This window comes from Gossypium hirsutum, chromosome A13 (assembly GCF_007990345.1).
Source record: "Gossypium hirsutum isolate 1008001.06 chromosome A13, Gossypium_hirsutum_v2.1, whole genome shotgun sequence".
Taxonomy (NCBI): Eukaryota; Viridiplantae; Streptophyta; class Magnoliopsida; order Malvales; family Malvaceae; genus Gossypium; species Gossypium hirsutum.
In genome coordinates, this window is record NC_053436.1 from 107881393 (window position 1) to 107896228 (window position 14836).

General features: G+C 30.4%; 2 protein-coding genes and 1 non-coding gene across 3 annotated transcripts; all 3 read right to left on the reverse strand.

Annotated features, from left to right (window-relative positions):
• On the reverse strand, positions 1 to 4456 carry LOC121212593 (ubiquitin C-terminal hydrolase 22). Its single transcript, XM_041085683.1, has 3 exons — positions 3266 to 4456; positions 3012 to 3136; positions 1 to 1348 (listed from the first exon to the last, which is right to left on the reverse strand). The coding sequence occupies exons 1-3, from the start codon at positions 4123 to 4125 to the stop codon at positions 558 to 560; spliced, it is 1776 nt and encodes a 591-aa protein (XP_040941617.1). The 5' UTR covers positions 4126 to 4456; the 3' UTR covers positions 1 to 557.
• A 4081-nt stretch (positions 4457 to 8537) lies between these two features.
• Positions 8538 to 11682, reverse strand: LOC121212595 (monogalactosyldiacylglycerol synthase 2, chloroplastic). Its single transcript, XM_041085685.1, has 8 exons — positions 11241 to 11682; positions 10333 to 10505; positions 10029 to 10190; positions 9815 to 9956; positions 9502 to 9726; positions 9363 to 9425; positions 9211 to 9285; positions 8538 to 9129 (listed from the first exon to the last, which is right to left on the reverse strand). Exons 1-8 carry the CDS (start codon positions 11547 to 11549, stop codon positions 8974 to 8976), a joined length of 1305 nt encoding a protein of 434 aa, XP_040941619.1. The 5' UTR covers positions 11550 to 11682; the 3' UTR covers positions 8538 to 8973.
• Positions 11683 to 14762: 3080 nt separating this feature from the next.
• TRNAR-UCG (transfer RNA arginine (anticodon UCG)) lies at positions 14763 to 14836 on the reverse strand. Its single transcript has one exon. It is a non-coding gene; the product is annotated as a tRNA-Arg (tRNA).

Consider the following 14836-nt stretch of genomic DNA (forward strand, 5'->3'; position numbering starts at 1 on the left):
GACCAGAATAGATATAGTTCATGTATCTAAGTCGTGTTCGTGTTCTGGCAACTTTTGTTTATCTTGTCGGTTTCATGTATATGATTATGCCTGATTTTACCAGGGAATGCCACACACACACATATATATATACACACATGTATATACATATATGTTCCCTTGTTATGATTATGCCCCCAATATTCTTTCAACTCATGCACAGACAGGATTTGAAAGACAAAAAGGAAAAAGAAATCAATTGGCCAACACTCATTCAGAAATCATATTTAAGGAATCCATACCTTATAAAATTTTGATTTCCGGGAATATTGGAGTGCCTCAAAAATTTAGGCGCACTTAACTCTCTGACCTGATCGAGTATTAAGCGCTCGGAAAGAACAAGCAGCCCCCAGTCCTTTTTACCGACAAGCAGAGCAGCTTGATGAAACTTGTTTTCATCGTATACAAAATTAGCCATGACATCTGATGTGTATCTCCACGGTACCTTAACTTTAATTGATGTAGCAGCTCTCCTTCTGAGCTCTACTAGATTTTGATTCGACAAAACACCCAAATACTTACTTCCGAACATCACACCACGAAGCAGCTTGCTTTTCACTTGCTCTGTAATATAGCATCTTCTGTACGTAGAACATCATGTATCCTTGTGCAGCAAGTACGATGCTCTCGTTAACTCGAGTAATCCATGCATCATCGCACTTGTACCAGTGGTTACTTAATCGCAAATACGTCACGTAATGGCCGGCATCTAATTTACCTGTGTGTGTGACAACAGCAAACAACTCGAATTCGGATGATACTTCATTGCATGCATCTTGTTCATCTCCATCAAAAGGGAAGATCCTGTTTCCAAATCGACTCCTCAAAATGGAAGATGAGAGATAAGGAGCCATGTCTAACGAAAATGGGAACTGCAGATACCGGTCAACCTTCCTTGACATCCTTCGTATTGAAGAATGCTCGAATCTTTTGATGTGAAAACACGAAACCAATGGAAGCTTTCTTATGGACATCTGCTTAAGGGATTCTTGTCTCACCTGACACTTTTGACAGAAAAATTTCTGATCAGAACCCAACTTCTCAGCTCTAGTAAATCTTTCTAAGCAACCCTTTAAAGTAGATATCCCACAATTTTGACTTGAACCCGTGCAATCTGCCTCAACATTGCAAGAATTGTTGCTTTTTGCCAATGAAGATTTCCCGGAAACACCTTGGCTTGGCTCCAAATCCAGAGAAATGTCTAGACACGGATCATATGTCGTGGATGTGAAACCACAAGCCATACACATGACATCAGATCGCAGAATACCAGAAAATACTCTATGTGCAATGCAACAATCTCCAGTGCCTGCATCATCAAGTAATGGGGTTAAGAAAATATCCGATATAGGAGATACATAGTCATTAAAAAATTATCCATTTATGAAGAATGGCATCACAAGCATCTAAAACTAGCTCTACGTTTCAAATAAACAACTAGTTATTCAGACATGCCTTCAAACTTTAATAGCTCAAGCTGATTAGCTCCTAGTGAGTGTCAAAAACAAAGAGAAACATGCTTCTACAAAATTTAAACAAGCCTAAATTTCGATTGAAAGCAACTGCAACTCAGATGCTAACTTTCCACTAGAGTTATAGCAAAGAAAAAAAACCCTTTGGGTCTTCATTTACCAGAACTAGGACAGAGAAGCTAGTTCCACACTTGCATTGACCAGAGAAAGGCGGTGATATAAAAATTTTAAATGCAAAATCATTGCAGCTCAACTATCGCTCAATGAAAACTTATAGTTAGAGTTTGTCTGTTTATATTTAACTTCGAGTTTCCAGGCAGAAGATCACTTCTCAACACACATGAAGACATTTTAGGCTTCATAAACACTACCAGAAAATAGCGAGAAAGAAAAGGAGTAAGAGGTAGAGAAATGGATTAAGTTGGGATAACCTTGTAGACAACTTAATCAAGTTCAAAAGAACCCGGGGTTCTTCCCATCCAAGGCGATTGAAGGAAGTTTATTTAGAAACAAGATGATCCAAAAAACAAAAATGCCTTTGATGCACGTTGTAAAACTAAAGCAACTCTCTCCTTTTTCTGAGACAAGGATCAACTTTGTCCAACGAAGAGATCCTATACATGGTTAAGGGGGAGTAAAATGAGAATTAGGTGAGGTGAGAAATTCCTATGATCAAATCAAGTGGGCTAAGGAAGGTTGACTTACTGGAGTAAAGTAGTTGACATCATCAAGTCTGCAGTACTAAATCTGAGAGCACTTGTCAACAACTAGGGCAAGAAAGAAGGGACCTAAACTCACACCCTGCAGTTAAATATCGGAGTTACTTCTTAATCTTTAGCAAAATCTTCAATGATGTCGATTAAAAATATAAATGCTAAAAACAGTAAAGTGAGGGATAGACCGACAGTAGATGCTCATTTGCCCTACATGATTTCTTCATTCAACTCACTTCTTATAGTGATCTATTCTAGTTAGTTAACTAAATTGCTCTTATCTGGATTCGATCAGCCTCTTGGTAACTACAAATTTTGGCCACTAAAACAAATAGGAGCAGACAACCCCATTGTTTGCACAGAGTTAATGAAGATTGCTAACCAAATCCATCAATCTAAAACCGATTATAGAAAAAATGGATACCAGGGCATGTCAGCATGAATACATTATTACTACACAATCAAAGTCAATATTTGATGTACTACACTTCCAAACATTCATATTATTTGATCAAATGCAAAAGATAACAGTACCCTTCTAGAAGAAACACCCTTTGAAGAAACTGACAAACATGTACCTAACACATAGATCAGCAATTACAGAACAAATGTAGATGTGGACCCAGAAACAAATTCCTTAGATTTAGGAGATTCTTCAATCTAAAGATTTACTTTATTGGGAACTCCAAGCATAGGACATATTCAAATTACTAAGCATTTAAAATATATTCTACAAATGTAACTCGAAGTCACTACAACGATCTAACACGGTAAGAAAGCTAGTCACCTGGACTGTGGGTCTTCCTTTTTTCCTTAGCCACCTTTTCATGGATTCCATCAAGCATGGAAATGAAGAATTCATGTGCGTCCTGCTGCTCGTAACTCGCCAAATTTGCTGCATGTTGCCACCAACTGCAAAAACCTCATCAAATTAGCCCCACACCTTTCTTTTTACCTCAAAAGCAAATATTAATAGCTTACACAACATCAATATGGTGAAGAAAAGAAGGGTGGAAATCAACTTTTTGATTGAAAATTAACCTGTGCAAGAACTTAGCTGGACTATAAGGAGTACGATCCCCCGAGAAAACAGCCGAAAACATGGCGTCCATGTCGCAAGCCAAACAGAATCTTGAATTTTTGGAACCATTGCGGGTGGCGCCATTTTTTTGCTGACAATAATATCTATTATGCCGATCACTCAAGAAATAGTTTCGCAATGGTGGCGTATGGAGCAATGCTTGTAAAACCGAATTCATAAAGCACGTATTCCCCAAATTATTCAATCCGCGTAATCCCCAAGGTAATTCTGTCGATGAAATCAATGAACCATTGGTGGCGTCGTGGAGAGGAATCGAATGGTTTTCGATTATGGCGTTTTCTCTTGAATTTGGAGCCCACAAGCTATAATCTACTCGACGGCGCTTTCGGAGGTTATCCGGTTGAGATCCCGTGGCTTTGCATTGAGTTACGGTGGATCCAGAAGTGGAGGTGGTAGAGGTGATAGTTTGAGCGAGGACTACAGCGGCGTCAAAGTCGCGATCGTAGACCTGGTCACGGCACGCGCAGCAAAACAGCTCAGCTCGGTCGACATCAACAGCGATCTCGTGGCCGGGGACGGAAAGCGCGTGAGCCGACGCGTGAGAATGAATTGGAGGCGCGTGACAGAACACAGCGGCGCAGGCGACGCAAGCGTAGAGCCTTGGACGGGAGGATTCGTCGCAAGTGCCACACCGAGGCACCTCGAAGGGTTCCCTCCGTATGGCGGCGCGACCACCGGGCGGCTTGACACGGATACAGTCCTGGAGGGCGCGAAACGGCTTGGAGCCGTTGCGGGAGCAGAAGTCGAGGAGGTGGGGACACGGCTGAGGCGAAACCCGGCCGCTGATCTTGGAGGACATTGTGGTGGCGGGAGATGGAGATCGTGTTGGAAAGGGAAACCCTAGATATGAAGGACATAAGGGTCATGGATCTAGAAAGAGAAGATCAACGGTTGAGATTGACTGAATGAGAGTGAGGGAACATGGAGGTTGATGAAGACGAATGTCACCTTTATTCAAGTTTTCCTCGGATTTTTTTAATACTCCATTTTTTTATATATTTTTAAATATTAAATTAATTAAATTGTAAAATATCTATATTTAAGCATGTTGGAACTTTTAAATTATTGTAATAAAAATAATACCAGTCAGCCTGTCGAGTTTTAACTTAATTGGTATTGGTATTGTTGTTAATGCATAAAAATGTGTGAATTCGAGTATATTGAAGTGTATTATTCGAAAGCAATTATGAATAGTTGTAGACATTAAATAAAAAAATAGATATTATAATAAAAGTGAATTTTTGTGTTTTGTGTTTTCATTATATTTTTTGACTTTTTTATTAAACTAACCCAAAAAATAAATTAATTATTAAAATAACTTACTTTTTTAATTAAATACAAAAATAACTCGTTTTCTACAATAAAAAGTGGTGGAGCCATATGATATGGCGCCACTACAGTGCCACGTCAGCAAGGAGTGTTAAAAAATTATTTTTTGGTGGAGCCATGTTGAATGGCGCCACCAGTATAAAATATCAGGAAAATACTTAAAGTTCTAGAAAAATGAAGGACTTAAAAAAAAATTTACCATTTTCGGGTGAAGCCATTCTAAATGGCGCCACCACTTTTTTTGTCTGACGCCTTTTTGTTTTCTTTTTCTTTTGTTTTCATATTTCTTTTGTTTTTTTTCTTTTCTTTTCATGTTTCTTTTTTTTACTTTTTTTATTTTGTTCCTTAATAAATTTTATCTTTTTATTTTTTTTACTTTTTTGATTTTTTTTCTTATTTCATTTTGTTTATTTTGTTTTATTTTTTATTATTAACTTTAAAATGATATAATATAATATTTTTTTTAATTATGATATAATATAATATATTTTTTAAATTATGATTGGTTTATCTTTTTTGTATTAAATGAGAATTATAAGGCCATGATTGCTTTTTTACCTTTTAAAGATAGGTATTAATTGTGATGAATATTTCATCCTATTTTTTCTAAAAATCCAATATTTAATTAACAAATATTAGTAAAATATATTGCATTTAAAAAAATTATTTTATTCATTCATTTAATTTTTCATTTTTCTTAACTTTTAAATCTATTTTTCACTTAAAATTGATGAATTTTTTCAATACATAAATAGCTATGTGGATGATATCTTAACATTTAATTAATTTTAAAAATTTAAAAAAAATTAAAATAATTAAGAATATATAAAAAATTTAAATTTTAAAAATGAATTAAATGTTGACATATCATTATATGACAATCAAATGTGAGATATGTCAACAAAATTAATTTTTTTGAGGTGGTTTTAATAAAAAATAAAAAAATTGATTAAAATATTTTTTCTATAAAATTAGACTGCAAAAACGACAAAATGTGAATAAAAAATCATTATAAACATAAAAGTCGATTAAAATGGAATGATAAAATTTATTGAAGGATCATTATAAACGGTTAAGGTTTTGGGGGCGGGGGGCGGGAATATTAAAAGTAAAATAAAAATAAATTTTATTTATTTATTTTAAAATTATAATAGAAAACTATTAAATTTATTTTTATATTTAATAGTTATAGTAGATAATATTTTCTTTTGACATGGGTGTTAAAATCCAATCATAATTAAAAAAATATATTATATTATATCATATTAAATAAAAAAATAAAATTATATTAGACACCACATAATTATATTATATCATAATTAAAAAAATATATTATATTATATCATTTTAAAGTTAATAATAAAAAATAAAACAAAATGAAATAAGAAAAAAATAAAAAAAAGTAAAAAAAATAAAAAGATAAAATTTATTAAGGAACAAAATAAAAAAAGTAAAATAAAAGAAATATGAAAATAAAAGAAAAAAACAAAGAAATATGAAAATAAAAGAAAAAGAAAACAAAAAGAAAAGTGGTGGCGCCATTTAGAATGGCTCCACCCGAAAATAGTAAATTTTTTTTTAAGTCCCCTATTTTTCCAGAACTTTAAGTATTTTTTTGGTATTTTATACTGGTGGCGCCATTCAACATGACTCCACCAAAAAATAATTTTTTAACACCCCTTGCTGATGTGGCACTGTGGTGACGCCATATCATATGGCTCCACCACTTTTTATTGTAGAAAACAGGTTATTTTTGTATTTAATTAAAAAGGTGGTTATTTTGATAATTAATTTATTTTTTGGGGTTAGTTTAATAAAAAAGCCTATATTTTTACTTCAATACCAAAAAAAATTAAAAATGATTATTCAAAATTTTCTATTAATATTTTTTAGTATTTATTAAGGAAATTAAAGAAATGTGGCATTTTGTAAACCGTTAGATTGAGAATCTAATGTGTGGAAGATCAATTGCTTGGCCCACCAATATTGGTTTCTTTCTTTGTTTTTTCCTCTTTTTTCGATTAAAAATATTATTAAAGTGTTAATATAATTAAAAAATAAAGTTAATCACTTTATTTAAATTATAGACCAATGCCAATACTTTTTGCACTTAAATCATTTTTTAATCTTTTAGTCTTACTAAAATAAACTCTTAAACCATTGAATTATAGGAAAAAAATTGCAAATTTTTTAATGAATTTGTTAATTAGCACAAGTGTGATGGGCCATGTTCACGGGCTTGACTAAATTTGTTTTCTTGGTTTGGCCCATGGGCTCAAATAAATACTTATTAAATAATTAAAAAAATTATATTTATCTATTTTATAGTAATTAAATAAATTATTTTAAATTCTTTCATAATAAATCAGGTCCATCTAACCAAGGTTTCAAAAAAAATTATCCGAAATTTCATCAAATAGACGAAAAATACAATTTTAGATTAACTCAAAAACTTCATATTACTATTTAAAAAATAATAATATATATAACTTTTATCTTAATATCTATAAATTTTTATAACTAAATTTAATAAACATAAATTTTTAAAAAATATTTATTTAAATTTAGGTTAAAAGGACCCGGAGACAAAAAAAAAAATTATTCAAATCCAACCTAAATCGAATCAGTTGACTTAAATCTTGGTATGTTGGTTATAGTTAATTGAACTCTTTTAATTTTTTTAATTGAATAAAAAATTATATTTTTAGCCTTCTTAAAATTTCAATAATTTAAGTTAAAATTTTTAACACAAATTTATTAGTTTGGTATCTCAAAATTTTATAAGTAAGAATTTAAAATCAATTTTTATAAATAAAGAAAATATTTATAGAAGAGCTTTGGTTTCGTTTAAAATTTTTACCTAATTTTAACTATTAAATACCAAAAACTGTGTATGTCAAGGAAAATCATTGCTGGAGTAATAAATAAATGAAAAAGAAACATTGGTGTAGTTGGAATTTAGAGTTGTACATTGTGGGGTTAGGATTCGACCGAATTTTAATAAAATTTTAGTTTTGATTTATACGTTTGGGTTCGGTCTAAAAAATAAGTTTAAATTTTTATCTAAATTCGATTCAGGTTATAGATGTTCAATTTGGGTCCGACTCGAATTGTATTAATTTTTTTAATTATTTTATTATATAAAATAAATTTAAAAATATAATATATCAAATATACTAAAAATATTAAAACAAATGTTCTCCATCAACTTTTAAAAATATATGTATTCGGGCTGGACCAAACCCGGACCCTGAGAAAAAAATAGTTTACTCAAGACTCGACCCATTTAAAAAACGATCTTTATTTTTTGTCTAAATCCTTTTATTTTTTTAAATAAATTTTTAAACTTAATCAAATAACCAAATCCATTAATAACTCTATTCGACGGTGATACAAAAACATTCATTAATCTTGATCTTTCCGTTGAAGGAAAGGATAAAAAGTACATTGTTATTGACCCACCATCAAAGCATCAACTACTACCACGTCATTATCTTACGTTCATAGCTAAAGATGAATTTAGTTTAAAACTAAATTATAAAAAAAATATTTTTTTATTGGTTTAATAATTTTCTTTTATCAATCTTAATCGTATTAGTTTAATTGTTCAATTTAATTCATTCAAGTGACTCGTGATAAACTTGTGTAGGTTTAAAGTTGATTAGCATAAAGTTCAATATTTAATCTTCATGTTTATAATTTCTTTTCGTTAGAATGTAATTACTTACTTACACAAAAGAAATAGATAAAAATCAAATTTATTTTTTTAGTGATTCAATGCACAATTTTATCGAGCCTCAATTTTTAATTTAACGGCACCAAGAATTCATCTAAAAATTCATATTCAAATAATCAATAAAATTTATACATGATAAGCGGAAATCATAGGCGTTCCTGGCTTGAACCTGAACGCAAGCTTAGAACAAATTTCATTCCAAACAGATCACAAATTTGAGCAGAGAATGCCATTTTCAGGTAGAAACGAAAACAAAAAAAAAAAAAAAGAAAAAAGAAACATGTAACATTGCAACATCACAGCTTACAACAATTCAACTTTGACATTAACCTAACAAAACCCCAGAGTTTGTTTTTTTGAAAACTTAGCAGCTCTTTCATGGTGACAAACCTGAGGCCAAAGAATGATGCTATAACAGTACAGCTTAGCTACACAGATCTTGGTCGAAGATATTTAGATGTTCTATTTATATAAGTATTAAATAAGGCTTGTGAATGATGATGTCAAGACATAAGGAACATTGGCAAGAGGCCCTCTTTGCAAGGCTAGCTCATGGATGTCCTTTACAATATCAAATACAGCCTATGGTTGTGCTAGTTTTAGAGCATTCTCCGACATCCTCTTCAGCTCATCTGTCTTTGTACTGAACCATTCAGCCACGATTCTAGCTGTTTCCGACGAACTTCGGGTGAAAACCCCAGCTCCGTTGTCGACTACATATGGTACATTCCCCTTTTCCTGCAATCACCAAAAACAAGAAGCCATTGAAGCTCATGAATAATGCAGTGTTATTAGTAGAAAAGATTGTGTCATTTAAACCTGTCCTGGAATGTAGTCATTGAGAACAATAGGCAGCCCTCTAATCAAAGCCTCTGCAATGGTGCCGGGACCAGCCTGTAATTCACATAGATAAGATCAATCCATTTATATAAATATAGACAGAGTTTTATATTGAAATTTCATGAACTTACTTTTGTGATTATGCAGTCACAAGCTCCCATCCATTTCTCCATTTGTGTCTCAAAACCTCTTACCTACAGTAAGATTTTGTTACTCCATCTCGGGTATGTATCTGTCATGAGTACTTCGAAATAACAAAATGAAACTTACCTTCACCGGGATCTTCCATTCCTTTGATTCCAGTGTCGAGGTAAGGCCTTTGTTCCGGCCGCATATGATGATCAATTGTCCTATCGGTTTCTCTTGATCTTTATCATACAACGATTCACCAAGAGCCTTTGCTGTTTCCTTAACAGGTCCCATTCCTTCACCTCCTCCCATTAGTAGAACAGCAGGCAAATCAGGATCCATTTCAAGCTCTTTTCTCAAGTCATCCTACAAAAAAGGAAACCAGAAAACCCCATTAAAGTAATCATATAGATGACATAACCAAGTTTTTTTTTTTATGCCTAAGATCACTCACCTTGGAAAGAACTGCTCGTGCGAAAGAAGGCCGAATCGGCAAGCCGAAAACCCGAACCTGTGACTCTTCAAGACCATCATATAATGCTCTCTTGGCTACCTCATTTGAAGGGCAATAACATCTATTAACCCCTGGATGGAACCTGAACCAGTGCTTCCAATTTGTTAAAACTCTAAAGAACTTAAAAAAGGTCTTTGTTTTGTCAAAAACTCACCATGTAGGGTGACAAGAGCTCAGGTCTGTAATAATAGTGACAAAAACTACTTTCTTTTGAAGGCCTTGCCATTTAAGAACCCAGAGTGGAATATGTTGCATTAATGGATGAACACAAATGATAATGTCTGGTTTGTACTTCATTAGGCCTGCCTCTACCTCCCTACAAATGACCAATATATGAGTTGATAAAACCCCATCAAAATGTTTAAAATCATGCTACTAAAGCATCATCACTTATGTGGACCTCTTCAGCTAATCATTTATGAGGAAGATGAAAAGTGATATAAAGAAGATGAAGGTACTTGGCATAATAAGCAGCAATGGCAGCAAGGTAGCAGCTATGTATCCATCTAGGAGAGGTATTATGAAAGGCAACTTTCCAGAGCTGTACATGTTTCACCATGAACTTGTAGGACCTTTCCATGTCATTCAATGGCCACCCAGTGTATTCTTTCCATACATCTTTCACAATTATCTGGAAAACCAAAAACATTTCATCCATAGATTAAAAACATTGGATTTAATATAAACTCACCATCCTCAAATTATATATGGTCAAAGATAATGAATTGCTCTCAAATTTCAAATCTGGTTCTTTTGGTAGCCTATTATCTTGAGAGTTAAATGTCAGCTCAAATCTGATCAAGGACGAAGTTAAAAATTTTTCCTTGGATGGCCGAAACTAAATTACATATTTTTATGAGAGTTAAGATGTACTTTTACTAATTTATTAGTTTACAGCTTTATAATTTTCAAAGGATCAAATAAAAAATTGTTTTTAGAGGGCCAAATGCAATTTTATCATATATTAATTTATAAATTTATAAAATTTAAAGGGTCAAATATACAATTTTTCATTTTAAACATGATCAAATTGTAAACATAAATAAATGCTTTGATACCTTAAATTTTAAATATGTCATTTTAAAGAAAATGCTCTTACACTTTTTTTAAACGTACATACAAAAAGTGTACATGTATTTATAATTTGATAACGAGCTTTAATATGCTACATGTCATATTATTTTAATGATGGAATCTAAGAACCAATTTAAAATTTAAACAAATTTGAGGACTTTCAATGCAATTAATCCAAAGTAATGAAATTTGAATTTGCAGGCAAGGATATTTGTTATAAGATACCATAATATTATAAAAAAGATTTTTAAAAAACATAGGAAAATCTATTAGAAAATGAAGGAAATTGTACCCTATATTCATCACCAAATTCAATACTGAAGGTGTCCCTGATAGCCTCAGCCGAAGCCCGATGACCACCGCCGGTATCACTCATCAGAATCAGCACATTCTTGGTTCTTTCAGCTCCCATCTGCATCAACTGTACGGTCCCAACCCCATCATAATCCTCGTACTCATCATCATCGCTCTCGTAAGAACACCTCCTCTGATGGTTGCCGCCGCCGCCGCTGCTGCTCGAAGAAGAATTCCTGTAAACACTCTGCCATACTCTCTCCGTTATCGAAGCAACTTTCTTCGGCGACACTAAATTCGTTGCCATGGTCGCAATAGATACCGAGAAACTACAAAGAAGACCCTTTTTTTCAATGAGGGATCAATGGAAATTTTTTTTTTTTATAAGTTGGCAAAAATATTTGAAGGTTTTATTAAGGTTTTGTTTGTTGGAAGGAAGTTATGAATTATTATTATTGCTTAAATTTTTTTACGGTTGATCTTTTGATGCGTGGGGTTTTAAATCAATTCGTAACCGTCAGATTCGCATTTTGCATTCGAATGTTCGGTGTGATTATTCGAATCTTCGCTATACTCAAATGTTTTATTCTTTCGATTTAATGGTAATGTGGAATTTTTGGTAAATTTTATATTTTATATTTAAATTTTTATATATTAGGATTGGTGAAATCAGAAAATTTTTTAAAGGGTCGAAAATCAAAATTAATTATAGTTTTTATAATAATAAAAATATAATTTTATTATTTTAGTAATTTATATTTTTATAATTTTTAAAAGATTAAATTAAATTTTTATCAGTATAATTTTGATTATAAATATTTAGACGTATATCATTTATATTTATAATTATAATAATTTTTCATTTTAATTAATCTAAATAATTAAATTTTTTTCGAAAACAACATTTGATTTAAGATAAAAAAAATTATGTTAATGTAATAATTTAGAATTTTTAAAAGATTAAATTAAGAGAAATTAAAATATTTAAATTAAATATTAAATATAATATTATAAGACCATTAAAACCATATTTTAAATGTTATGGCTATGTTTACTCTTTAGTCTATGTGTTTTTAAACCATTTTATTTTATTTAATAAACAAATGTTTGTCATAAATTCAATATTAAATAATAATTTCTTTTTGTATTTCTTAAATTCTAATATAATTATTTAAGTTTTAAAATTTAAATTTTAATTCCTATAATTTAATTTTGATGCATTGAGTCATTGTATTTTTTTTAATTTAAAAATCTCAATCTTTTTATCTAAGTTTGCTATTAAAGTTAACGATATCAAAGGTAAAATAATTTTTTTAGCCCTCAACATTTACAATTTTTTTGTTAATTTGATCATTAACTTTTAGAAGTACATAAAAATTCTTAAAAATTATTTTTTTTTATTTTTTAAATTAAAAATATAATGATTTAAAAAAACCAAAAAATTATGAAAAGAATAAAAACTTTTTAAAATTCAAAGAATAAAAAAATAAAAATGACTTTAAAAATATATAAAAATTCTAAAATTCAATGTTATCTATATTGGACCGGACCAACCAGTCAAACTGGAGATAAAAATCAGTTAACTCATGAACCAATATAAACTGATTAAATTGAGCTAAAAATCAATTAAATTAGTAATTGAAACTATTTTTATAATTTTTTAATATATATGAAAATAAATTTTCATTTTTTAAAAAGTATACATATATGAAAATTTCAATACGTAATGGTTCGAGTTTATTCTCAATTTAGCATGAGTGTCAATTACTTCAGATTGGATAAGATATTTTTATACAATAAAAGAGCATGTTTTATGAGTACGAAAACAGTGATATAAATTTAGCGCCATATATATATACACGAGTGAATTATAATAATAGCGTAAAATTTAAAACGGAACTCGAATCTAAATCATATTTGAGGTTAGAGACGAAGTTAGAAAGTTTTTTTAGGAGGGACTGAAATTAAATTATAATTTTTATAGTAGTAAAAATATAATTTTTTTAAAAAATAAATCAATTTTTTATCATTTTTAGAGGGTCAATGTGTAATTTTACCTTTATTAATTTAAAATTTTAAGGAGGCCGGGACCCTTCCCAGTACTCCTCTAGATACACCCCTACTCGAGGTGATAAACATCCTGACTATAAGTATCATATATTTTTATTATTTTAATATTGTAATACGTTTATTTATGATTACGAGATTATTAAGAAATACACTATATAAGATATTTATACATAAATTATTTAATTATAAAAAATTATATTTGATTATCCCACACTAAAAACTTTATTTATAAATAATTTATATGGTTATCATTTAGGTTTAAATTATTGAGTTCATGCCTCAAAAAAATGACTTTATATTAGTATTAAATTATGTCTCATAGATAATAAGGATAAAAAGGTTACTAAAATATATTTTTATTAAAAATTCAAAATAATTAAATAAATTTGTGGTTGAAATAATAAAATTAAAAATTAAAAAATGTTGTACTACCGCATCTAAGTTATATATATAAAAATATGAAAAGATAAAAAAATATTATAATAATATAATTTAAATTGCTAATAACCTTCTGATCTAATGGTAAGTAAACTTGTCACTTGCCCATGAGTCGGGTCACACGGTCAACCATAAAGGCTCATTTGAAAAATGGGAGGACCTGGAAAATGAGTTTGGGTAAAAAAATAATGCCTATTTAGAAAATGGGTTGGGCCTCGTGTAAGGTTTTTTGGCCCAGGCTCGGCCCGAATTTGTAAAAAAATTTATTGTTTTGTTGTTTTCTCACAGCTTTGCTTTCATTTCACTATAATGTTGCTATTATTTTGTTGTTATTTGGATATTGTATAATTCTTGTTATATTGTTAATTTTACTACTATTTTAGAAGTGTTTGCTTGTTAAGTTGCACTTATGTTAATGTTATTTAAGTATATAGATTTTTTTAAAAATTTATTTTCAATTGGTTGCGAAACATTTATTTTAATATTTTTGATGTATTATATATTTAAAATTTTTATATAAAAAATATTCTAATATGGGTGGACTGGGCTGGTTCGGGCAAAAGTTTAAGTTTATTTTTCAAGTCGAACCAACCCTATCAATCTAGCCTAAAATTTTATTAGGGCTCAGCCCGAGCTCAACTCGACCCATAAACAACTTTAATGACAAGAGTATTATGTTATAAGAATGAGAGTTTGAACACCCTATTTCACACCTCAATTATATAAAAAGAATAATATAATTTAAATCGTAAAAAAATGTTATTTTAATTATTTTTAATAAAATACAAAATAATATACTCTAATAGATAAATCACATTGCATTATAAAAAAATATATAAATTCAAAATTTAGAAATAAAATCGCCAACTCTAAATAGGGACATCCATGAAACAATAGAATTGTCGGGTTGGATTTAATTTTTAAAGGAAAAAATATGATCCCGGTCCAGGTCCACAATTATGGTATTATAGCCTACAAAATATCTGTAATTTTTTTGACTAATAAAAAAGATCGACCACAGTGGGAGTCGAACCCACGACCTTTTGATCCGAAGTCAAACGCGCTAATCCACTGCGCTATGCGGTC